Source organism: Lissotriton vulgaris, chromosome 8, assembly GCF_964263255.1.
Source record: "Lissotriton vulgaris chromosome 8, aLisVul1.2, whole genome shotgun sequence".
NCBI classification, from domain to species: domain Eukaryota; kingdom Metazoa; phylum Chordata; class Amphibia; order Caudata; family Salamandridae; genus Lissotriton; species Lissotriton vulgaris.
Window position 1 is genome coordinate 1515835434 of NC_141696.1, and position 24170 is coordinate 1515859603.

General features: G+C 44.7%; 1 protein-coding gene across 3 annotated transcripts in view; it reads right to left on the reverse strand.

Moving 5' to 3' along the window:
* Positions 1-24170, reverse strand: part of CFAP44 (cilia and flagella associated protein 44) — a 748689-nt gene that overhangs the window by 446166 nt on the left and 278353 nt on the right. For all 3 annotated transcript variants that reach the window (XM_086935641.1, XM_086935640.1, XM_086935642.1), the window contains 3 exons: positions 23335-23472; positions 18416-18572; positions 6590-6752 (listed from right to left, as the gene is read on the reverse strand). In XM_086935641.1, coding sequence (XP_086791767.1) covers positions 6590-6752; positions 18416-18572; positions 23335-23472 — 458 coding nt within the window. The remainder of the gene's footprint in view (positions 1-6589; positions 6753-18415; positions 18573-23334; positions 23473-24170) is intronic.

Below are 24170 nucleotides of genomic sequence, written 5' to 3' on the forward strand. Positions count from 1 at the left end.
TCTGAATAGAGCAGGATTGAACTGAGAAACAGCTGTTTCGCAGATCACATTGTACATTGAACCCCTCTTATTGTGAAGGACTGGCCCTACAAAGCTGAGTGCACCTTCACAGTCTGATCAGTGATCAACGGGTCATAAGTTGATGATCGGTGATTCAGTTATCCACGTGTCATTAGTTGAGGGTTGGTGATTCAGTGATCCACGTGTCATTAGTTGAGCGTCGGTGATTTAGTGATCCACGTGTCATTAGTTGAGGGTCAGTGATTCAGTGATCCACGTGTCATTAGCTAAGGATTGGTGATTCAGTGATCCATGTGTCATTAGTTGAGGGTTGGTGATTCAGTGATCAACGGGTCATAAGTTGATTATCGGTGATTCAGTGATCCACGTGTCATTAGTTGAGGGTTGGTGATTCAGTGATCCACGTGTCATTAGTTGAGCATCGGTGATTTAGTGATCCACGTGTCATTAGTTGAGAGTCGGTGATTCAGTGATCCACGTGTCAATAGTTGAGGGTCGGTGATTCAGTGATCCACTTGTCATTAGCTGAGGGTTGGTGATTCAGTGATCCACGTGTCATTAGTTGAGGGTCGGTGATTCAGTGATCCACTTGTCATTAGTTGAGAGTCAGTGATTCAGTGATCCATGTGTCATTAGTTGAGGGTCGGTGATTCAGTGATCCACGTGTCATTAGTTGAGGGTTGGTGATTCAGTGATTCATGTGCCATTAGCTGAGGGTCGATAATTCAGTGATCCATGTGTCATTAGTTGAGCGTTCGTGATTCAGTGATCCACGTGTCATTAGCTAAGGAGTGGTGATTCAGTGATCCACGTGTCATTAGTTGAGGGTTGGTGATTCAGTGATCCACGTGTCATTAGTTGAGGGTTGGTGATTCCGTGATCCACGTGTCATTAGTTGAGGGTTGGTGATTCAGTGATCCACGTGTCATTAGTTGAGGGTTGGTGATTCAGTGATCCACGTGTCATTAGTTGAGGGTTGGTGATTCCGTGATCCACGTGTCATTAGTTGAGGGTTGGTGATTCAGTGATCCACGTGTCATTAGTTGAGGGTTGATGATTTAGTGATCCACGTGTCATTAGCTGAGGGTTGTGATAAAGTGATCCATGTGTCATTAGTTGAGGGTTGGTGATTCAGTGATCCACGTGTCATTAGTTGAGGGTTGGTGATTCCGTGATCCACGTGTCATTAGTTGAGGGTTGGTGATTCAGTGTCATTAGTTGATGGTCGGTGATTCAGTGATCCACGTATCATTAGTTGAGGGTTGATGATTTAGTGATCCACGTGTCATTAGCTGAGGGTTGTGATTCAGTGATCCACGTGTCATTAGTTGAGGGTTGGTGATTCAGTGATCCACTTGTCATTAGTTGAGGGTTGGTGATTCAGTGATCCACGTGTCATTAGTTGAGGGTTGGTGATTCAGTGATCCACGTGTCATTAGTTGAGGGTTGGTGATTCCGTGATCCACGTGTCATTAGTTGAGGGTTGGTGATTCAGTGATCCACGTGTCATTAGTTGAGGGTTGATGATTTAGTGATCCACGTGTCATTAGCTGAGGGTTGTGATAAAGTGATCCATGTGTCATTAGTTGAGGGGTGGTGATTCAGTGATCCATGTGTGATTAGTTGATGGTTGGTGATTCAGTGATCCACGTGTCATTAGTTGAGGGTTGGGGATTCAGTGATCCACGAGCCATTAGTTGAGGGTTGATGATTCAGTGATCAATGTGTCATTAGTTGATTGATGGTGATTTAGTGATCCATGTGTCATTAGCTGAGGGTCGGTGATTCAGTGATCCACGGGTCATTAGCTGATGGTCGGTGATTCAGTGATCCACGTGTCATTAGCTGAGGGTTAGTGATTCAGTGATCCACATGTCATTAGTTGAGGGTTGGTGATTCAGTGATCCATGTGCCACTAGTGTGGAGGGTTGGTGTGTGTTGGAATTGGCCTTTTTTGCAGAGTTATCCTCACACTTACTGCTTCTTCTTCCTTTATTTTTCCTGAGCTGTGGTTGTTGGCAATAGGACTCTGGGCACTTTACCAGTGCTGATCAGTGCTAAAGTGCATATGCTCTCTGTATAAATTGTCATCATGAATGGTTATCCATGATTGGCATATATGTTTTACCTGTAAGGTCCCTAGTAAAGGGCACTTAGTGTGCCAGGGCTGGTGATTCAAATGCTACTAGTGGGCTTGCAGCACTGATTGTTCCACCCACATGAGTAGTCCTAAAGTGGGGTCTCAGGCGTGGCACTGCAGTGCCCCTGGGCAGTTGCTAACTGCCATGCTGACCTGGCCAGTGTCCCCACTGGCTAGGCATAACCCTTCCCTTTCTGTAGACTTTGGACACCCCTCTGGAAGGCCCAAGGTAGCCCCTGGGCAGAGTGCAAAGTATGTGAAAGGTAGAACATGTACTAGTGTGGGTGACATGCTCGAATAGTGAAATACTTCCAATTTCGTGCTTCACTACTGAAAGGCTATCTTGCTCATAGGCTAGAAAGGGGAATGCTGTGTATAATGTTTACCTGCATATCTTCCCATAGGAGCAAGAAAGAAAATTGAAGTCTGGTATCCCTGAACTCAGAATTTAAATTCCCATCTTTTAGGTAGGATCTTTTTTAAATCCTGTGTTTGAAAACGGCACTTTTAGACAGTGGCTGTTTTCTCGCCTAACCTTTCTGTGTGCCCCTGCCTGTTTGTGAATTGGCTGTCTGGTTTGTGAGTGACAGGGGCTGGAGTGGCTCCAGGAGGCTGGGTGAGTCAGCACTAGGCTGAATAGCTCCATCTGCATCTTGAGTGGTGGGAGGGGATACCACCTGGGCCTGTATAGGGATGTGCCTGCCTTCCACAATGCTGGCTCCACCTTCTGCTGGGCAGCAGACGACCCTGCCCCTCTCTCTCTCAAAGAAAGAAGGTGTCCACTGGCTGGAGACACCAAGAACTGGTTTTGACCCGGCTCAGAGCCCTCCTAACTTTTTGGGGTGTAACTACAGGACCTCAAACCCCTGAACTTTATATCATCCTGGAATCAAGAAGGAACATCTGCCAAGGAGAAAAGCTGGAAGACTGAAGAGGAAGGACTGACCTGCTGTGTGTTTGTGGGCTGACCTGCAGTTGCTATTCTTTGCTGTTGCTGTGTCCCCTGCTTGAAGAGATCTCCAAGGGCCTGAGAAGAGCTGGCCTCCTGTTTTGAAGTCCCAGGGACAAAAGGACTTCACCCCCAGCTTCCGCCAGAACTCTGCTGTGTAAGTTCCGACCTGTCTAGAGCGCTTTATCCAGTTGTGGGGCCTCTGGAGGTTGTTTTGGGAGCTGAACAAGAGAAAAGAAGCCAAAGATCTTTATTTCCGATGCTGTTGACGCCGCCGCTGTGACTTCGCGACCTGCACCTAGGCCGGGAGCCGCTCGTGAAGTCAACGACTTAGCGTCTGCCTGGCTCCGCAGCTCCGACACCCTATGATGTCCGCCGATGCCAGCAGTGATCGGCCGTGATCGATGCCAGTGCTTCGCATCGACTCCAAGTCTTTATGGCCGGCCTCCGGGTATCGCGGTGCCAATAACCCCCGAGGGTGACGCAAGAAGCTCACCGACGTCGCATCGACCTCGAAGCAGACGCCGCTCGTCGCTGTCGCATCCCAAAGATCTACACATCATACTTGTGCATCACCTGCGCATCGGCCCCAGCACAAAGACTCGACGCCGCCTTCCCCATACAGACCGGACTCGATGCCGCCTCGCCTCCCCAAGGTCTCAGGAGTGCTGCATCTCTTTCTTGTTTTTTGACGCTGCAGCTGTTTTTGGAACTCTTATTGCAGAAACAGGTACTTTGGGCAAAACGGGACGTCTTGGTGGATTATTTTGTTACAAGTTCTAGAACTCTATTTAAAGTCATATTTTTAAACTGTGTATGTTGGGTTTTTGTCATTTTTTTCTTGTGTAGTCTAGATAAAATACTTTATTTTTCTAAACTGGTGTGGACTCCATTTGTGGTGTTTTCACTGTGTTACTGTGAGTGTTGGTACAAATACTTTACACATAGCCTTTGATAAGCCTGTCTGCTCGTGCCAAGCTACCAAGGGTTGTGAGCAGGGATTATCCAAAGAGTGTATCACCCTTACCTTGACTAGAAGCAAGGGTCCCTATTTGGACATTGGAACCTACCTCTGCCAACTAGAGACCCCCAGATCTAACAGTGATTCAGTGATTCACTGAACCTGAAGCGTGGTGCTTTTTCTAGGGACAATAAACATTGGTAAGCTTAGATTAGGCAAGGCTAGACAGATTTCCTTGGAAGCATACTGAGTGCCAAGTCTAAGTTTGGGGACTGGGGTTCCAACACTTGTGGGAATTCCTCACCTAGGTGATATTGTATAAAACCTGAACTGAAGATACTAAACCACTCACAGTCTATGTAAGAGTATACCAGAAGACTGGGTGTTCAGTTCTATCTGCAATGAGAAGCAAACAGTGCACTCTCTGAGGAACCAAGAAACTCATCTTGTGAGGTACAGAGCAGATATATTGAGCCTTACAATATGAAGCTGGTATTGTATTCAAGCTGCTGCATAGTAATCCTGTTTGTGCAATAATACCTTGTCATAAGATGCAGATCAAAGATTCATTACCTATGTAGACCTTTCCTAATACCCTACCCACGCTGTGCAACCATGTTCCCCTTGTGTATACAGCTGTATAAGGGAGGGCCAGGTGTACAGCGATGGGCCTATGGAAATCATATTGTTCCCAAGATCTATTTGGAGTAATGGTAAGGGTTAGATCTCTTACACGTGAACCCTATTTGCCACCTCCCTATGGGTACACTTGGTGCGGCAGGCACACTGACTTCGCCACACTTCCGAGGTGGTGCTCCGTTAACGACGCCTGTGGAACTGGCTTAGTAATATGGCACAGACACATGGACGAAGGCATTCCCTCATTTTCATGGGGTCACTCTCTCATTTACACAAGGGAAACCCCATCACTTCTTTCTGAGACACAGAAACCGAAAACAGATAAAATAAATAGAATGATAATGGTGACAGCTCCATCGACAGTAATGGACCAGCAGTGGACTATAAACATTGCAATGCCCACATTTACAGCCACTGACTGTCTCTTACCATCTCTCTTGCATCTCCTCAGGATATTAGATCATGCAGAGGAATGATAAAGGCAGGGGCAGTGAGGAGGGAACTCAGCACACTGTCTTCCCTCTTACGTTCTGTGCTTCACAGAGTCACAGCAATGGAGCCACGGAAGGGGGAGTGCTCGTCAGCCTCTGTATCTCCCTCAGCTCCCCAAAATGAAGAAAAGCAGTTTGGCAGAGCTGAATAGTATTCAGGGGCTGACTGCTACCCACTTTCACTGCTCCTGCTTTCAGTGTTTGGCAGTTACTACTGTGGCAGTGTGCACGTCTGTGCGCATAGCACCAACTGCCAGACACACTGAACAGAAGCTTAGAAGGTGCGGCACAGCAGGGGGTTTGAAACCCCAGGGCCTACTGGAGGCTGTGGTGTTTTTTAGGATATTATGCATTATTGGGGCAGAATGTTCTGATAGCCTTAAACCCAGATGTAGAGGAAACACCGGGCAAAAAAGCCGCAAACCCTTGTTCCAGACCCTCACCCAAAGATGCTGGAGGGGGCCTTTAGTGGCCGGTATAGACCACTATGGGGCCTATAAGGTTATATTAAAACATACAAATGTTTGGAGCTCCGTTGAAGTGATTGCAGTGGCTCATGGACAATAATAGCTGCTTTAGAACCTCTGCACCAACATTCCAATGTTTATCTTTCTGGTTCTTCCAGTTTATTTTAGAACATTATACCCATAGCAGTTGGACTGTTATAATAGCATCACACGCCTTCTACAGGTGGCTATATCAGTGGTTAAAAGCCCACTCCCCCTTTAGAAACTGGGTTATGCCTTGGCAGTCCTTCTTTAAAATGCTTGGGACCATGGTTCAACCTCAATTGCCTGAAAGTCATTTGATCTGTTGTGTACACTACATTAGCTCATTCACTTAAGCCTCAATGCAACAAAGACTGAGGCCTAAGATGCGCAGAGATTGAAGCATTCTTTAGTTAAAAAAACTTAAGGAGTATATCTGTAAATCCACTAGAATTGTACTTTTCTCAGTATATTCTCCTATTTACATCAGTTTCTCTCCTGGGGACTGTCCACAGGTTTACGGATAGGTTTGTTGATGTCTCCCTATGCCCTCTGAAAATATTATATTATCTAGGGAACCTTCCCACTCTAAGTGCATGCTTACTGGATCAGAGTGCAAAATCTTCCATAAAATACTCCCTCCATGCTGGCATTACTACTTATGATGCTACACAGTGTTTAGTGTTAGCTCAAGAATCATTCTGTATGTTCTTGGTGTCAATAGCTCTCACCATCCCAAAAACAAGAAGAAGATTAAACTATACACTGGGTTTTAAACCCATGCAGGTATGTTCATTATTTGTAATACCCCTCATTAAAATTTACATTTTGAGTAAATGTTATACTTTGCAAAACGGAGTCATTCCTCCTGAACAGTGTTTTTATCAATTGAAATCTTACCGCAATATTTCCGATCCCTCCACCACTGCAGCATCTCAGGTAGGTGTGCTCCTTGGTTTTGATATTCAAGATAACAACTAAGCTGCCAGCAATGTAAAGGATGGTGTGGTCATTCAGCAACTCCAGATTGGCTCTTTTTGTGCAGTCGTACCCAAAGGAGTGTCTAGGGTGTGAGTGGTTAAGGAAACAAATGTCCAGGTATATCGAATAGTTTGATCTCCTTAGCAAATCAATGACAGTTTCAAAGAAAATTGACTTTAGATGGCCTTGGGTGTAGCATGTCCACATTTCAAGGGCACAGTCATTTTGAAGTAAAGTTTGCATATCATGATAATCAAGGCTATTCCTTCCCATTCTAAGCAGATTCTGACCATTCACATTAATTAGGTCTGCTAATGAAGAACATGTACAATTGTATCTGAGAAAGTATAAAAAACACAGAAGGTTTCCACTGAGTGGGTAAGAGTGACATCATAGACAGCAAAGGGTGAGGACTGAGAACCAAGAGGTGAAACATGTCCCTTCCCCGATACCTTCCCTCATATTATTTTATGTTGCTCATAGTTTACCCTCTCTGCCCCTCAGACACCTCTCACACAGATTCTCATGGTCATTATACACAAGTACAGGAAGGGATAACAAGTATATGGTGTCTCTTGAGACCCAGTGGAAGATCAGGGAGCAACAACAGTCGCCCATCCCACTTTTCTCATATTAGTAGGGCTCTAAGGGAGACAGAAGAAGGTAGCCGCAGACTCTGGAACATTAGGCAGGCGTTATAGATGTGGTTGTACACTGGTATGAAGCCAACTGGCAACAGATGCAGAATTCCTTTGTATTGTAAACTGGCGGCTGAACAAACTCCGTCCTCCACACTCAAGGTGCCCAAACCCTTGGGGTGTGTAAAGTGTAAGAGAGTAAGAGGGATGCTGACATTTGAAACTCCAGGATATGTAATCGGTCTGTCGTTATAATGCCAAAGCAATCAGTGTCTTTCAAGTTTCAATGTGTAATGCAGACACATTACAATTGGCGAAAGAATGTCAACCCACCTCAGGGAGTTATAACATTGAATCATAAAAGGATTCCCAGGCTCCTGGGCTCTTATTTCTTAGTTTCTTTATAGATATCAGACGTTCCATTGAAAATACATAGCACTAGTCGCATGTCTCAGAAACATATACAGATATAAAAGGGTCCTACAAGTCAACTCTTGAATGCCCTACTGGAAATGCTGCCTGGAAGCCTCTGGAGATTTGTTCAAAGCTATATGTGTTGTCTTGTCGCTTTCTGTTCAGCACTTAGATGTCCAAGGGGTTTTAAGTGACGATGATGAGGTAATTGCTCTACACAAAGGACGACTTTGGAGAAGAAAAGGTTCCTTTGTTTTATGTTCACAATATACCACAGCTGAATCTCTCAGACACCTGTGTTCGCATACTATCCTGTTATATTTTACATACGTTTTAAAACCAGGTTGGTTTCCCTTAATAACTGACAAATAAAAGGTGCCATCACCAGCTAGCAGAATTTACAATATGGAACAAAAGGGCTAGGTTGTGGTACTTGTGTTACAAGCTGCATACCCATACTTGTTTGATATCTTTAAAAAAAGGCAAGTAATGAAGTCACCATATGGTGTATGCAAATGTCTACATTTTAAAGTTACTCCAAGTGTTCAAAGCCTAGGGCTGGAGGCAGAGGTGAACTGACTCCAAGGGTTTCTAAATAATTTGACTCCAAAATCCACCCACAACATTATACCAGATATCAATACAGTTAAGTGAGCCCGTGGACCGATGGCCAATGGCCAGGCGTGCAGATTTACAACAAAACCCGTACGAGCAACTTTAAACCTGAAGGAAAGTGCAGTAGGTCTTTCACAAATGAGCTTCCAAAGGCATGCTAACACCCAAATGCAGTGCAGTGCACTCTCTATCTCACAGTGTATTTGGTATTTCTAGTTGCAGCCTTAAACCACCTTTGGCATGAAGCCTTAAAAAGGCAGGGCTTAGGGAGTTTACAGTGGAATCCTCACTAGAATGGAAGATAAATGTTTGTGAAAAAAGAATCCATCACTTGTTTAGAAATATGAGCCAATTTCTCTAGAAAATCAGAAATAGCCAAGGACAAGAATTTACTATCTGTCAATAATGTTCAGTGGGGATGAGTAAGAAGAACATAAGTTACTTACCTGTAAACTGTGGTTCTCCAGTATTGGTGTCTTTCATAGATTCACATGCTTGAATATTCCCCGTCGTCGAAGTGGGAGTCCCACGGTACATAAAATAGCAGTAATATATGCATGTATATATGAGAAATATTATAAATAAAATATACATACATATAATGCAATAAAAATGTAAACTTAAAAAAGTACCATAGAACAGAATAGGCCCATTGAAAAGCCCAAGGGAGAATTCACTTTAGTAACTTATAGGAGTCATTATGTGTTGGTCCACATTCCAGCCAATCAGGCTGTAGCCTCCTCTAGAACCTTCTCCTCAGAAGCCCAAGTCCTCAGATTTTCGTAGCACAAGTAAGTATAAATGCTTGAGGAGAAGAGAGCCTCTGAGGGGAGGATGGGAGGGTTGCATGTGAATCTATGAAAGACACCAATACTGGAGAACCACAGTTTACAGGTAAGTAACTTATGTTCTTCTCCAGTATTAGGGGTGTCTTTCATAGATTCACATGCTTGAATAAGAATAGAAAGCAGTAAAACATACATTAGTCATAAAGGAAGATACAAATTAAGTTTAGGCATAACTTATCACTTAATAAGCAATAAAAAACCAAAACATGACAATACCTTTATGACTGGAGGCGGGTAGCAACAGAGGCTCACCTTTATTGGAAAAGATTCCGCAGCACCGCTTGACCCACTGCCGCATCCGCGGCATCTGTTGATTGCAGGCAGTAGTGCTTCGTGAAAGTATGGCTGCTGGACCAAGTAGCAGCTCTGCAGATTTGTCTTAGAGGTACCCCCGCAAAGAGGGCAGCAGAAGTTGACACAGCTCTCGTGGAATGAGCTCGAGCAGGAGCAGGAAGGGGCTTGCCAGCCCGTTGATGACAATAGGATATGGCAGACGATATCCATCTGGTGATAGTCTGTTTAGTTACGGGTTGTCCTTTGCATACTGGGCCATATGCAACAAACAATTGATCAGACTTTCTGAAGGCAGCTGTGCGTTGAATGTAAAACTTAAGACAGCGCTTCACATCCAGAGTGTGTAAGGAGAGCTCCGCTGCAGATTGAGGTGCAGGGAAGAAAGTCTTAAGAACAATAGGTTCATTGAGATGAAAGTCACTGGGAACCTTAGGAATAAAACTGGGATTTGTTCTCAAGGTAACAGCCTCGTTGGAAAATTTTAAAAACGGTGGCTGTATAGTAAAGGCTTGAATGTCGCTGACGCGTCTAGAAGAGGTCAGAGCAAGTAACAGAGCCACTTTCCACGTGAGGAACTTCAGATTGGAAGAATGGATGGGCTCGAATGGAGGCAAAAGCAGCTGAGACAGAACTAGGTTGAGTCGCCATGAAGGTGGAGGCCGACGGATTGGAGGAAACATCCTAAAAAGGCCTTTGAAGAACTGTCTTATGATCCTGGAAGAGTACAAAGATGTTATGCCATTATGACGGAAACGAGAGATAGCAGCCAGAAAAACCTTAAGGGTGGAGTGAGATAGTCCTGATCTTGCTAGCGACAAAAAGAATGGCAAAATTTGTTCTGGCTGAGCACGCATGGGATCTAGTGATCTAGTGGAACACCAAGCGCAGAAACGCTTCCATTTCAGCTGGTAAGTTTTGACAGTAGATTGTGCTCGAGCATTTGATAGCACTGCCCTACAATCCTTGTCGATATTCATGTGTGCAAATTCATAGTACTCCGGTTCCAAGCATGAAGTTGAAGGTATGCTGGATCCGGATGGCATATTTGACCTTGATGCATTGTGAGAAGATGTGGCAGAGGATGCAACCGTATCGGTTGTGTCAGAGAGAATAGGAGGAGATCTGAGAACCAAGGGCGTCTCGGCCATTTGGGTGCGATCAGGATCATCCGACATGGTTGGAATCTCATTCTGTGTAACAGACGTGGAATGAGCGGCAGAGGAGGGAATGCATAACTGAAGGCGTTCGACCAATTTATTGAAAAGGCATTCCCACTCGACTCCTTGTGTGGATGCCAGCTCGCAAACGTTAGACATTTCCTGTTGAGAACAGTTGCAAAGAGATCCAACTGCGGTCGGCCCCACTGTCGGAAGATGTAATCCAACGTTGGTTGGTGGAGTTCCCATTCGTGGTTGTCCGAGAGGGCTCTGCTGAGCGCGTCCGCCAGCACATTGGCCACACCTGGTACATGAATAGCTTGGAGATGTATTTGACGTTGTAGAGCCCAGTCCCAAATTTCCTGTGCCAGCTGTGATAGCACGAGAGATCTTGTGCCGCCCTGTTTGTTGATGTAGTGCATGCTGGTGGTATTGTCTGTCTTCACCAACAATGTCTGTCCCTGCACTACTCTTTGAAAGGACTTCAAGGCCAAGAAAATCGCCAGTAGTTCTAAGCGATTTATGTGCCAAGTGCGCTGAGACGCCGTCCACTTGCCTCTCACGGACATTCCGTCGAGATGAGCACCCCAACCTTCTAGGGAGGCGTCTGTCGTCAGTGTCAGTTGTTTGTCCTTGAATGAACGACCTGTTGCTATATTTGGAGGATGAGCCCACCACTCCAAAGCTCTTTGTATGCGGGACGTTAGATGGATCTTGTCCTCGAATGACCCTGATACCTGCTTCCACTGGCTGTCGAGTTCTTCCTGAAGGACTCTCATGTGCAGTCTGCAGTTGGGAATCAGTTGAATGCACGAGGAAGCCATGCCGAGGAATGACTTGTACATTCGGACAGAAACGTACTGTCTTGACTGCAGGTACTGAACTTTCTGCAACATTCTGCTCTGACGTTCCTGTGAAACGAACACTTGCCCTAGCCGAGAATCGAGCGAGGCTCCTAGAAAATCTCGCTGTTGAGAAGGGTGAAAGTGTGACTTCAGGCAATTGATGGAGAAACCTAAAGTTTCGAACAGGGATATGCAGACTTGTGTGTGTTCTTGTGTCAGTTGGAAAGTCCTGGCTTTTATGAGGCAATCGTCCAGATATGGATAAAACTGGATGTTCTGTAAGCGCAGGTAAGCGGCCACCGGGGCTAGGATTTTGGTAAACACCCTCGGTGCCGATCGAAGGCCGAATGGAAGGACCTTGAATTGGTAATGAAATTGGCCGACTGTAAAACGAAGGTATTTCCTGTGCCTGGTATGGATAGGCACATGGAAATATGCATCTTGAAGGTCTATTGTCGAAAAGAACTCTCCTGGAATGAGGAAATTCAAGATTTGAAGCAGGGTTAGCATCTGAAAAGTCTTGGACGCGATGAATTTGTTTAGAGCCCTCAGATCCAAGATGGGGCGCCACTCTCCTGATTTTTTCTTCACTAGAAAGAAACGAGAGTAGAATCCCTTGCCGCGTTGACATTGCGGTACCAATTCTATGGCTCCTTTCCTGATCAGAAGCTGCACCTGGGCCAACAGTTCCCTGAAATGGGGAGAAGGTGGGCCCGAAGGCGGGCGAGCGGGGGGAAATTTCGTAAATTCCAGGGTGTGTCCTTTTGAAACTACATCCAAGACCCATCGGTCGTTGGTGATGTTCGACCAATTGCAGAAGAATTTCGAGATTCGACCTCCAAGATGCACAATCCTCTCACTGTTTTTTGCTGGTGTTCGCACCACCTCTGTAGTTGGACTTCCGCTGGTAAGGCCTGGAGGTGGATGAACGATTTTGGGACTGATAGGATCCTCTTTGCCTGTTGTCGTAAGTGTATCCTCTATATTGGCCCGTGCCTCGAAAAGTAGAGGTTCCTCCTCCTCTACCACGAGCCCCACGAAATGGCCTCTTTCTGTATTGAAGAGTTGTTAAGGACTTTGCTGTGTCCGTGTCCTTTTTGATGAATTCCAAGGCATCATCAACGTGCTTACCAAACAGAGACTCGCCATCGTAGGGCAAATCAAGCACTCTGGATTGAACTTCCGGCCGGAAGGTTGTTGACTTCAGCCAGCCTTGGCGACGCAAAACTGCAGCACCCGCCAATTGTCGGAATCCAGTAGAGGCTATATCGACGGCACAGTCGATAATTTCCGTTGAAATCTTTTCTCCCTCGAGAATGATGGCCTGTGCTTCCTCCCGGATGGAGTCAGGCATTTGGGGAAGTAGACCAGCGATCTCGGACCACATTTGACGGTCATATCGACCCAGAATGGCTAAGGCGTTGGAAGCTCTTACCGTTGTCGCTGCCATTGTGGTAAATTTCTTACCAATTGAGTCCAATTTGCGGCCATCCTGATCCGGGGGGGAAGTTAGGGGTATGGCAGGATTTCGAGACCTTTTTTGTGCCGCCTGAGTGATCACTGAGTCTGCTTTAGGCTGTGAAACTAAGCAGGCCGGGGAAGTAGGCGGTGCTTTATATTTTTTGTCCAGTCTAGGTAGAACGGCTGGAATGGAGTTAGGGCGTTCCATCAACTTCAGACCCTCTTCCCATATGTGGTCAATAATAGGAATGGTATGAGTTTGGCGTTGAGGCAAGTCTTTAAAGTCATACAGAAAACATTCTGCTTGCTGCGTTTCTAACGTTAGGTGGAACCTCTTTGCTGCACGAACCATAAGGCTGTGGAAACTTGCGATATCCACTGGTGGCGAAGTTCTTGGTGATGTTGGTGGAGTAGAGGGTGTCTGTGCCCTATAATTGTCCCAATCCTGCATTTCCTCATCATCAGTGTCATTATCTCCAGTGTTTTGAGGAGTTTGACCCTCATTATCGGTATCAGGAGCAGCACCTAAAGGAGACGTAGGTGCAACAGTCGCTTGAGCTCGAGGCCTAGGTGCTGGAGACTGTGGTTGAAGCATTGGAGACAGAGGGCGTGGAGCTGGAGCCTGGGACCGCTGCACTTGGGGTGCTGGGGAAGGCGGCAGCGATGGTGGAAATCTATGATTGTAGTCATCCAGCATATGTTGTAGGTTTTTCACCATAGACATAGGGATTTGTGTAAAGCGTTCGTAATTAGGTTGATGTGTGCTATCCAATGGAAAGAGGACGTTCCCATCTTCGACGGTATTATCCGCATACTCATCCTCATCGCTGTAGTCCTGACACTTTATGTGTAAATCCGATGGACTGGTTGCTGGTTGATAAAGTTGATCCACTTCTGAATCATTTCCAGATTCCTCTGCTCCAGATTGAAATAATTTCTCCGGAGGTTGCGATCCACTCCTAATAGGACTTAACTGTATTAGTGGGACAGACTTGAGGGACGAAGTAGAAACCACTTTGAAGGTGGTAGCAGATTGTAGTGGTTGCTGTGTCGTCGACGAGAGTGGCATAGCTTTAACACCCTCTAGTTGTTTTTTCGTTGGCGCCGCTGCATCCGGCGTAGGAAATTTAATTTTGGTAGACGATGATTTTTTGGTCGTCGACGAGGCCGTCGACGAGGCCGTCGACGAGGCCGTCGACGGGGGGTTCATCATCTGCGTCGATGGTATCGTCGACGGGGCTGTCGTCGACGAGGATCCGGTCGTCGACGATGAAGCCTTGGTCTTCGTCGACGGGAGAGCCGTCGACGGTGGATGCGTCGACGGTGGTTTCTTCGTCGACGGTTTGATTGACGAGATCATAATAATGGATGAGATGGGTCTCACCTCCTGGCTGCTCGTCGACGAGATGATCATCGTTGTGGCAGAACTAGTCGACATGGAAGAAGTAGTCGTCGACGTGGAAAATGCCAAAACAGACTTCGTAGACGCTGAAGACGTCGACGGACGCGTGGACGAGCCCGTCGACGAGCCAATGCCCGTTTTAGAAACGGAGGGCATGGTCTTGGGACGAGACGCCAGAGAACCAGGTCCCGTAGGCGCGCCCTGAAGCAAGTCTTGTGAGGAGACATCCTTGGAAGATCCCAACTTTTTACTCTTCTTAAGAAAAGGAGAGGGGACTTCAGTCTCAGACCCACGCTTCTGAGAGGTTTTCGAAAAACCAGATGACATACTCTCAGCATCGGACACGATGTTGTCAGATGATTTCAACTTCTGTAGCCACAGAAGGAGACGAGCCTCTCTGTCCCTCAAGGTTTTAGGAGGAAATTTGCGACAGAGTCTGCATGTAGAGACAACATGGTCCAGATATTGACAGTAAATACACTTACTGTGTGGATCCTCATGAAAAAGGCGAAGTTTCCCAAAGGATGGACAAGCCTTGAACAGAGTTTTCTTTGAAGAAGACATTTTGAAGAAAAAATATGAAGAAACTTGAAGAAACTGAGCAGAGCTCAGGGAGACTCCCTTCACACGACGTGCGGTAGAAAATCTGAGGACTTGGGCTTCTGAGGAGAAGGTTCTAGAGGAGGCTACAGCCTGATTGGCTGGAATGTGGACCAACACATAATGACTCCTATAAGTTACTAAAGTGAATTCTCCCTTGGGCTTTTCAATGGGCCTATTCTGTTCTATGGTACTTTTTTTAAGTTTACATTTTTATTGCATTATATGTATGTATATTTTATTTATAATATTTCTCATATATACATGCATATATTACTGCTATTTTATGTACCGTGGGACTCCCACTTCGACGACGGGGAATATTCAAGCATGTGAATCTATGAAAGACACCCCTAATACTGGAGAAGACAACCTGTGTATCTCCCTCTTTAAGAGAGTAGTAACTACTAAGAAAGCAGCGTTTAATGTCTGTAACCAGAAACTCTCTTTGCACACAGACAGAATACAGCACAAATCTCAGACATCTGTACCAGTATTGTCTATACCTTTGAATAGTCAGGTTTGATAATACTGAATGACAAACCATACTTTCTTTGACGAGTCTATCTAAACTCCCTTACCACACCCTACACATCAAAAGCATTTTCCAGATCTTAAAAGTCTAACCTTTAAGGAGCCTTTTCTGAAGACCAGACAAGATGGCCTTTAGTGCAATATTTGAACCACTAACTGGGGCAGTATATCCTGTCACATGAACATCTTAATTAGTTGAACTACTGACTCTGAAGCAGCCCTGATAAGCAGTCGTGAGACAGTATTTCCTTTGAGTGATGGCTAAAAAAAGAACTACATTACATGCTTTGGAGCATTGTATCCATTCAGTACTTTACAAAAAGGCACGCATTCCGAAATGATCAGAAATTCAAATCTAGTGATTTTTACATCAAACACCAGCACGGCACAGGTAAGAATGGTGGGGGGGAGGTCGACAGACAATGGGATAGGTAAAACTGAATTTAAAAAAATGTAAAAACACTTGCCTTGCACTCATGTCAATGCAGTGAGCGCTACGTACGTGGTTTTATTTATTTATTTCATTTTATCTATCCGGTTGCCTGTCGATCTCCCCTCCACCGCCCTGCTCTGCTCCCACCCCACCAAACTTACCTGTGCCGGCCGCACCTGCACAAACATTTTTGATTTCATGGGATTCGTAATTCCATCATGCAAAAATATTGCACTATTCTGAGAATTCAACTAAGAAATGACAATTTAGCTCCGAAATCGGTGTTCTGCAACAATGTCTTCAAGTAAATCATAATTTCCTGGCTATTTTTCAGGGCTAGTTTAGGCAGGTATGGCCTGATGAAGAGGTCTAAGAAAAACACTGAGGTGTCACTGCATGAGGTCAGACGGAATCACTCAGAATTCCTGACTTTTCCAACAGTTCTGTACGGGCTGAATCACGAATTTCTCTGAACTTCATATTTCACTTCGTGAGCAAAGGTTTAGGCCAATTTCAGAAGGGATTTGAGTGAGGAAAAGAGACATGATCAAGACCAAGGACAGTAGAGCAGCAAACGAGAAGGCTTTGGCCCCTCTAGAGCACCCTATGCTGACCTCCATTTATTTATAAACTTTTATAGAGCGCAAACTTGATACCGAAGGATATCAGAGTGCTTTACAGTTTGAGGGAAATGAAGGTAACAGATCAGTACATGAGTCAAATAGGGAAAATACATAGTCATTGAATCAAATAGTACACACATAAAGGACCATATATGAACCAGGGGTAATCGAAGAACGGGCTAGTCAATGAAATAAAATTACAAAAGGGCAGCAAATACAATAGATTGACAACCAATACTGTAATATGTCCGATGCAATTAGAGATGATAGTCGTTCTTCTTGTTAAGGTAAGAACTTAGATCTCAGACTGTAGCAAGCATCAATAACCCCAGGATATCAAAAATATCAATGACTTCAGGCTGTAACAAGCAATAATGACCTCAAGCTGTAACAAGTATCAATGACCCCAGGCTGTATCAAGCAGCAATAATCCCAGGATATCAGAAGCATCAATGACTACAGGCTGTAACAAGCATAAAGAGCCCCAAGCTGTAACAATCATCAATAACCCCTGGATATCACAAGCATCAATGACGCCAGGCTGTAACAAGCATAAAGAGCCCCAAGCTGTAACAATCATCAATAACCCCTGGATATCACAAGCATCAATGACGCCAGGCTGTAACAAACATCAAAGACCTCAGGCTGTAGCAAGCATCAATAACCCCAGGATATCAGAAGCATCAATGACTCCGGGCTGTAACAAGCATAAAGAGCCCCAAGCTGTAACAATCATCAATACCCCCTGGATATCAGAAGCATCAATGACACCAGGCTGTAACAAGCATCAATGACCTCAGGCTGTAGTAAGCATCAAAAACCCCAGGATATCAGAAACATCAATGACGCCACGCTGTAACAAGCAGAAATAATCCCAAAATATCAAAAGCATCAGTGACCCCAGGCTGTAACAAGCAGAAATAATCCCAGGATATCAGAAGCATCAATGAGCCCAGGCTAAATCAAGCAGCAATAATCCCAGGATATCAGAAACATCAATGACTACAGGCTGTAACAAGCATAAACAGCCCCAAGCTGTAACAATCATCAATAACCCCGGGAGGTGAGGCCATTAGATATACCCCAACCAAGTATGGTAGTAACATGAGTTTGCCTCCTTCCTTGAGCTTGGCGTGCAGCTGAATGTTGTCTCCTTGGCCATGATAAATAGAAGGAAAGCTGGCCACAAACCCTGTGGGACTCCTCAAGTAGTTATGCCTTTGACTTTTTTGAAACATCCAAAAACAGATATATTGCGTTTGGTAACCCGAGTGGATCTCTAAAAATTAAAAATAGGACTCAACAATGTATTCCTTTTTTCATTTCATAACACGTTTTGGGAGATCTCTGCAGATTTAGACGCCGTCCCCAGCTCGAAGACTTGTGACAGACAAGAGGGTCCATTGGAGGTGGTGTGCATTAATGAGGAAGCTAGAATTGAAAGATCACACAGGGACTCAGCAAAGAACCTTCTTGACTGTAATTGCCTTCTCCAGCAATGATGCATATTGATAGGACCAGCATATGCGATATAATGATGATGTCAATAACTGGCTTTCAAGAAGAACTGTCTGAGGAACTGTTGTCGCGGAATCTTTGGCCATGGTATTCCTTAATGTATTGACTGTTGACTTACCTGTGAATCATGCCTGCACTCTGACTGCCAAAGCTGAGAATCGGATAAACCTGTGACTTTAAAAAAAAGTAAAATATTTTCCTCTAATTTTCTTAAGAAAAATTACCTTCTGATTTGACCTGAAATCCATAGCGATATTAATGGAATCTTTCGACGAGGACTTCTGAGAAATCACAGTACAATTTGACTTACCTTTAATCATCACTGCTGTTTCCAGCAGGTTTAAGTGAAAGGCGGAAGGATACATAAACTCCAGGAGATTCATTGGGACTCCCGAATCGGGTGTGACATATGCTTGAGGGCAGATTTCATCATATTTATAAAAGAAGGACTCTGGGATTCTTTTGAGTAACTCCTGGTCTCTCCTTCTTCGTTTCCTTTGTCCTTTTCCTTGATCGTCCCCTGCAAATAAACATCACAGTCAATTGGGTTACGGAGACTTTAAAGATAGCGAATGATCGTAGGACATGTGATAGCTGATGGTAAAGTGGAAATTAAATGGTGAATTCACACACACACAGTTTGGTTGACAAATCATGGTCGCAGAATGAAGGAAAGCAGCTCAATGAATGACCTGATGCAAAGTTATACCCAAGCCCCTTCATTTTTCAATCTCTGTGAAAAGGATTTCTAAATATTTTATTAAAACATAATCGTTTCTTACTTGTTTTGCTCAGGACCACTTACATTTTTGATGGACTCACGTGAGCTATACCTCACCAATCGCAATCCGATCAAATACGAGGCAAAAATAAGTATTAGACAAACAAAATGTGTGCGACATGTCAATCATCTCCTCAATGATCTGGAAAAATATTACAAGTATCTAAGACTGTGATGATATACATAATAAACTGGGAGTGTAATTATAAAACCTTTGCTGCACAAACTATATTACCCATTATAAATTTAGGGTGTAAGCAGATATGTCCTGTTCCAAACCATTCAATCCTATGTAACTAAGTTTCTTAACAAATTGCTCTGTGCCATTTCTGTGTTGCTTAAAGAAAATTTGAAGCACTTGGATGTGATAGGAATGTTCTACCACTTTTTTAAAACCACACACAAACGGTGAACAGGTTGAAACCGTGGTGTGTGTACGGCTAAGGTATGCCATTTTGGACTCCGGGTGTCGTCTTTACATCATGTGTGATGCAGTAGGGCACAAGTGGCTGGACACGAGCTGAGCCAAGATAACACTCTAAATCCCCCTACTGCTACCAATCCCTCAGACTGGCATGAATACTTAACATTTATAGAATCAAAACTGAACTCCACATCTTCTAAATTGGGGCACACACAGGATTAACCCACCTTCCAGTGATAGCATAAATGAAAGGGATCATCATCAGGACTAAAAGAATGATTTGCCTGGAATTATAAACACAATGCCTCATAGAACTTAGAGCAATGTTTCTATGAACAGTGAAATCCTCGATGTGTTCCTGCCATCGTGCAAGGCACTACAGACGGCAGCCATATGCCCAACCGGGCACGCTCCGTAAAAACTTTAAACCCTCACTACCCTTTAGACGTATTTTGCCCCCTTGGCGGCTTCCTGCCTCCCCACATCATATTTTATGGTGTTCTTCACATCGAGGATTTCACTGTTCATAGAAACCTTGCCCTAAATTCTATGAGGCATTGTGTTTATAATTCCAGGCAAATCATTCTTTTAGTCCTGATGATGATCCCTTTAATTTATGAGCTTGGGATCGAACCGTCCTCCATTGTGTATGAAATAACGTGGTTACTATGTTTGTCAGCTTGTTTTCATTGTATGCTAATCTCAAGCTTTCAATGCTCTAGTTTTTGCCTGTGTCCCCCCCTTTTTTGTTGTATGCTTATTGTTTGCTTGTTCCTTTGTTGCTTCAATCGGGTGCAGGACTGCGTCCCTTTTTTTTCCCTTCTTTGATTGTTATAAAAGTACTCTTATCTACATATTAAAATCTTTGCCCGGCAGGGCATCGACACTTTATAGTACCCATTATGGTCTTCATTGCATTTGTTTGTTCTTTAAACCTGTTTTCCTAAGGACCATTGTTCTATATAATAATTGATACCCGATGTTCTTAGTTACTCTTCGGGTTCCCTTGTTTGTTTAAAGTAGTCTCAGCGACAACATATATTCTCAGGACAACGAGGAACATTTTTTAGCTTCTGCTGGAAGTCAGCCAGTGCACAGTGGTCACAGCCTTGATTATGTAGAGACCAGACTATTGCAATAGTCTATACTTGCATATGAAGGAGAGCTTTATGCAAAAGCTACAGATGCTGCAAAATGCGGCAGCCAGATTGCTTACTGGAACCTTGAAGTTTGCATCGATTTCTAGTGCAATCAAAAAACTTCATTGGCTGCCCGTTAGAAAACAGGTACACTTTAAAACTCTCCGCTTAGTCTTAAAAACTCTTCAAGGTACAGGCCCAGCTCACTTGAAAGAACAATTCCAGTGGTATGTGCCCAAAAGATCCCTACGCTTGTCAGGAGCGAAATGAGTTGTAGTACCACCCATAAAAAAGTTAGATGGGGAGGCAGAGGTTTTGCCACCGATGCAGCAAAGGCCTGGAATGAGCTCCCCTTCCATCTGAGAAATTCTAATGATGTATTGGCCTTTAGGAAGGCGTTGAAAACATCTGGCAGCAGTCTGTGAAAGTTGGGAGGACTGCAGCAAGCACCAGAACACCTCAGGGTAACCGTTGCGCTGTATAAGTGTTCCTAACATAACATAACGGAGGTTGTTTTTCAGCATAGAGCCGCAAGATTATATATATGACTCCCATTGCCAAAGGGGCTGTGTAAACAATATAGAAAAGTAATAAACCTATTTGTTTTTTAAACATAATGTGTGATGCACGCAGAGGACGTCTCCCCATCTCACCGCAGCCTCACAATCTTCCCTGCTCTTCTCCAGCGACTAGAAGGCAATGACCACCTTCGATCAACTAGGACAAAAATGATGAATCGATCTGAATTTACCTGGGGAAAAATCTCACATAAGATGGGATAATATATCTGTCACTAGCAAGATCTAGCCATCTTAAAGTTGTTCATGCCTGTCAACAGCAACAATACATTTCTAAGAATCTATAGAGAAGATCCGAGCTGTGACTAGCTTCAGTAGATTGTACATGGAATACTAATAACTGGTGATTGCGATCCATCACGTTATCAAACACTCCACTGCAATGACATTACTTGAAACATACGTACGCCACGTGCTCAATTCGGAATTCTGATCCTTGTGATATGGAATTTAACTCGGCCCCTGTCTCTAAGCACACCTTTCATCCTGTCAATACCCCTAGATCCATCTTTTTCCATAATTCCCAAACCATGTTATGTCAGAAGGAATTATAAAAACAGATCAAGAGATAAGCAGGAGTGAGGCATAGCTGCTGCTATTATAAAGAGCTGATAGACTAAGATTCTGTAGGAACTTATGTCATTCCTAACAATGGAACACCAACAATTTGGGAAGCTGGGTCATCCTGACAGGTCAGAAGACCAGCATGCTGAGATTTAGCTTTAAAAGCCTGTGAAAGAGAAGTGCTTACAATGAGGGGGCGAGGGAGGCGAGGGCAGCCACAGGACACCTGTCAGGGCCGGCCTTAGGCGCAGCCAAACCCCAGGGGGCGCCACGCCAATATATATCCTTAATATAATAATCCTCTGAGGATGGATACATATTTGTGTGGAGGCCCAAGTGGCAGGGATTTGGCGGCCTCCGGCTCGGTTCCACTTCCAAACACCCTGAGCCCCTTCATGAGCTACGAGGGGCTCCGCCCCGCCTCAACCCCCTCTTCCGGGGCCCCCTACCTACGCTCCCTGCCCAGGGCCGCCATGAGCCTAGAGCCGCCCCTGCACCTGTGGGGTGCACCGAGAGAGGGGAATAGTCTACGACAAATCACTGACGTACTCACCTGTCCAGAGAGATTGGCACCAAACAAGAGGGCCTCTGAAATTCTCTATCACCAGAAGCAATGTTCCAGTTTTAGAGTGCGTGTGCTAGCTCGTTCATAGCAGGGGCCTTCGGACCAAAAAAACATTGGTATTCTGCAATGAAATGTTGAGTTTGTGAATTAGTTTCTCCCCAATAAGGAGGCCAACGACACTGGTATCAGCACAGCACAGAGATTACCTGTTGTGTAGTGGACCAGAGGCAAGCAGACTGCATGTCTCTCTGCTCCACTACTTGTACTCAGTTTGCCTGACAGCTTGTCTGGAAATTAAATTGTCTAAAGCTGTTCCCTGTACAGGCTGCCCAAGCTTGACTATTAGCAGAGGGGGGAGCACAGAGGTGATCTCCATAATTGGAGAGATCTGTGGTCAGATTTTACATTTTTTTAGACCAGATTGGAACTCTTAGCTGATAGTGCAGGGTGGGAGGGGGGTGGTCTACAAAGTGGTGCTCTGGTGAGGTGCCAGCAGAAGACGTACACAGTAAAAGTGCCAAGGGAGGGACAAAGTGCCTGATAGGACTACTTGGCATTTTATGATTCAATGGCAGAAGTTCTGGGTGAATTAAATAGTGTCTGAAACACTGATATTATGTTATATGTATTTGGGTAGTGCACTATGACCCGCAAGGTTATCCTAGCACTGAGCATGTGGCAATGAGGAGCAATGAGTAGTGTGTACCTAGCCTTGTATGGGGGTTATTTGAATGGCCAGGTCATGAGCTTCTTGTGGGATTCAAGAATAGAGTAGGAGGCTGTGATGTGAAGTGGGAGGTCATTCCACATTTTAGAAGCAATATAAGGGAAGACCCATCCCCTGGATCGTGTCTAAGAATTTATGGGATGTGTGCGAGCGGGTAGAAGCCTTGTGGAACAGAGGAGTCTGGGTGGTTGTTGGAAAGCGAGGCAATTGTTCACGTACATGAGCCCCAAGTTATGTAGTGCCTTAAGCGTGTAAGGACTTTTAACAGGGCACGTTAAAGTATCATGTGATGTGAGGTCTGCATGGGAGGTTGCATAAGAGTCTGCCTGCCATGCTCTGGTCAGATTGGAGTCTTCTTAAATCCTGCTTGGTGATGCTGGCATAGAGGGTGTTTTTGTAGTCCAACTTGCTGATGACGGGGTGTGAGGGGTGGCTTTTCTTTTAGGATTCCCGTAGGACTTAAAGAATTTCTACAGAAACCAACTGTCTCAACAAATCACTCACCTTCACTCCCGGTCTCTTCGGCAGATTCTTCACCCTCAGATTCTTCTTCACCATCAGATGATGTCATGTCCTCACTTTCTGTGAGGTCGATCATGTCCTCTGGTACCATTGTTGAAAGGCGTCTCTTTTTAGCACGCTCTAAATTGAAGCAAAAATATTTTAAACTTTTTTTAAAATAGCTGTTTACTGGAAGGACACAAACCTACATCTGTGTGCCACAGCTGTCTAACCCTGTATAGTTACAATTGTTTTAGCTCCCCCTGTTCTTTTATACACATCTTCACATATCTGCAAGTAGGACACTGGGCTCTGGCTAGCTGAAGGGAACCTAAGTACCATCCATAGTAATCTCAAAAGAATAACTTCATCTGCTTATCTTTGGGGGCACTGAATGATCAGTGCCAGTTTATTGAACTTAAGGCTACAGCTGTGTTACTCTACTCCTGCCGGAAAGGTCTTCTGAGCCCCTGGTGTAAAATTCATGTAGTTCCTGGTCAGATGAAGACCTGTCCTTCAAGCTGAAAGTGAATGTGTGCTCCTCTCCATGCTTTCATATACTGCACCTTCTGGAGAAGGTCTTTCCCCTCGTACCCAATGCTCAACACACAAAGGAAATCCCAACTAAGCATCAGTGCTTTCCAAAACCGACTACCGAACATGTGCTCATCTTGGTGTCCCAGACAGAGTCAGTTGACATTTTGTTTATTTTAGTTTCAGGCCCCTGATGAAGAGCTTTTAGAGCTCGAAATGCATTGGGCACAAGAGAAGATTAATCATTTCTGAATGCTTGTCACATAAAAATGAAAATATTCTCAAGTTGATACTGGAATGTTTAT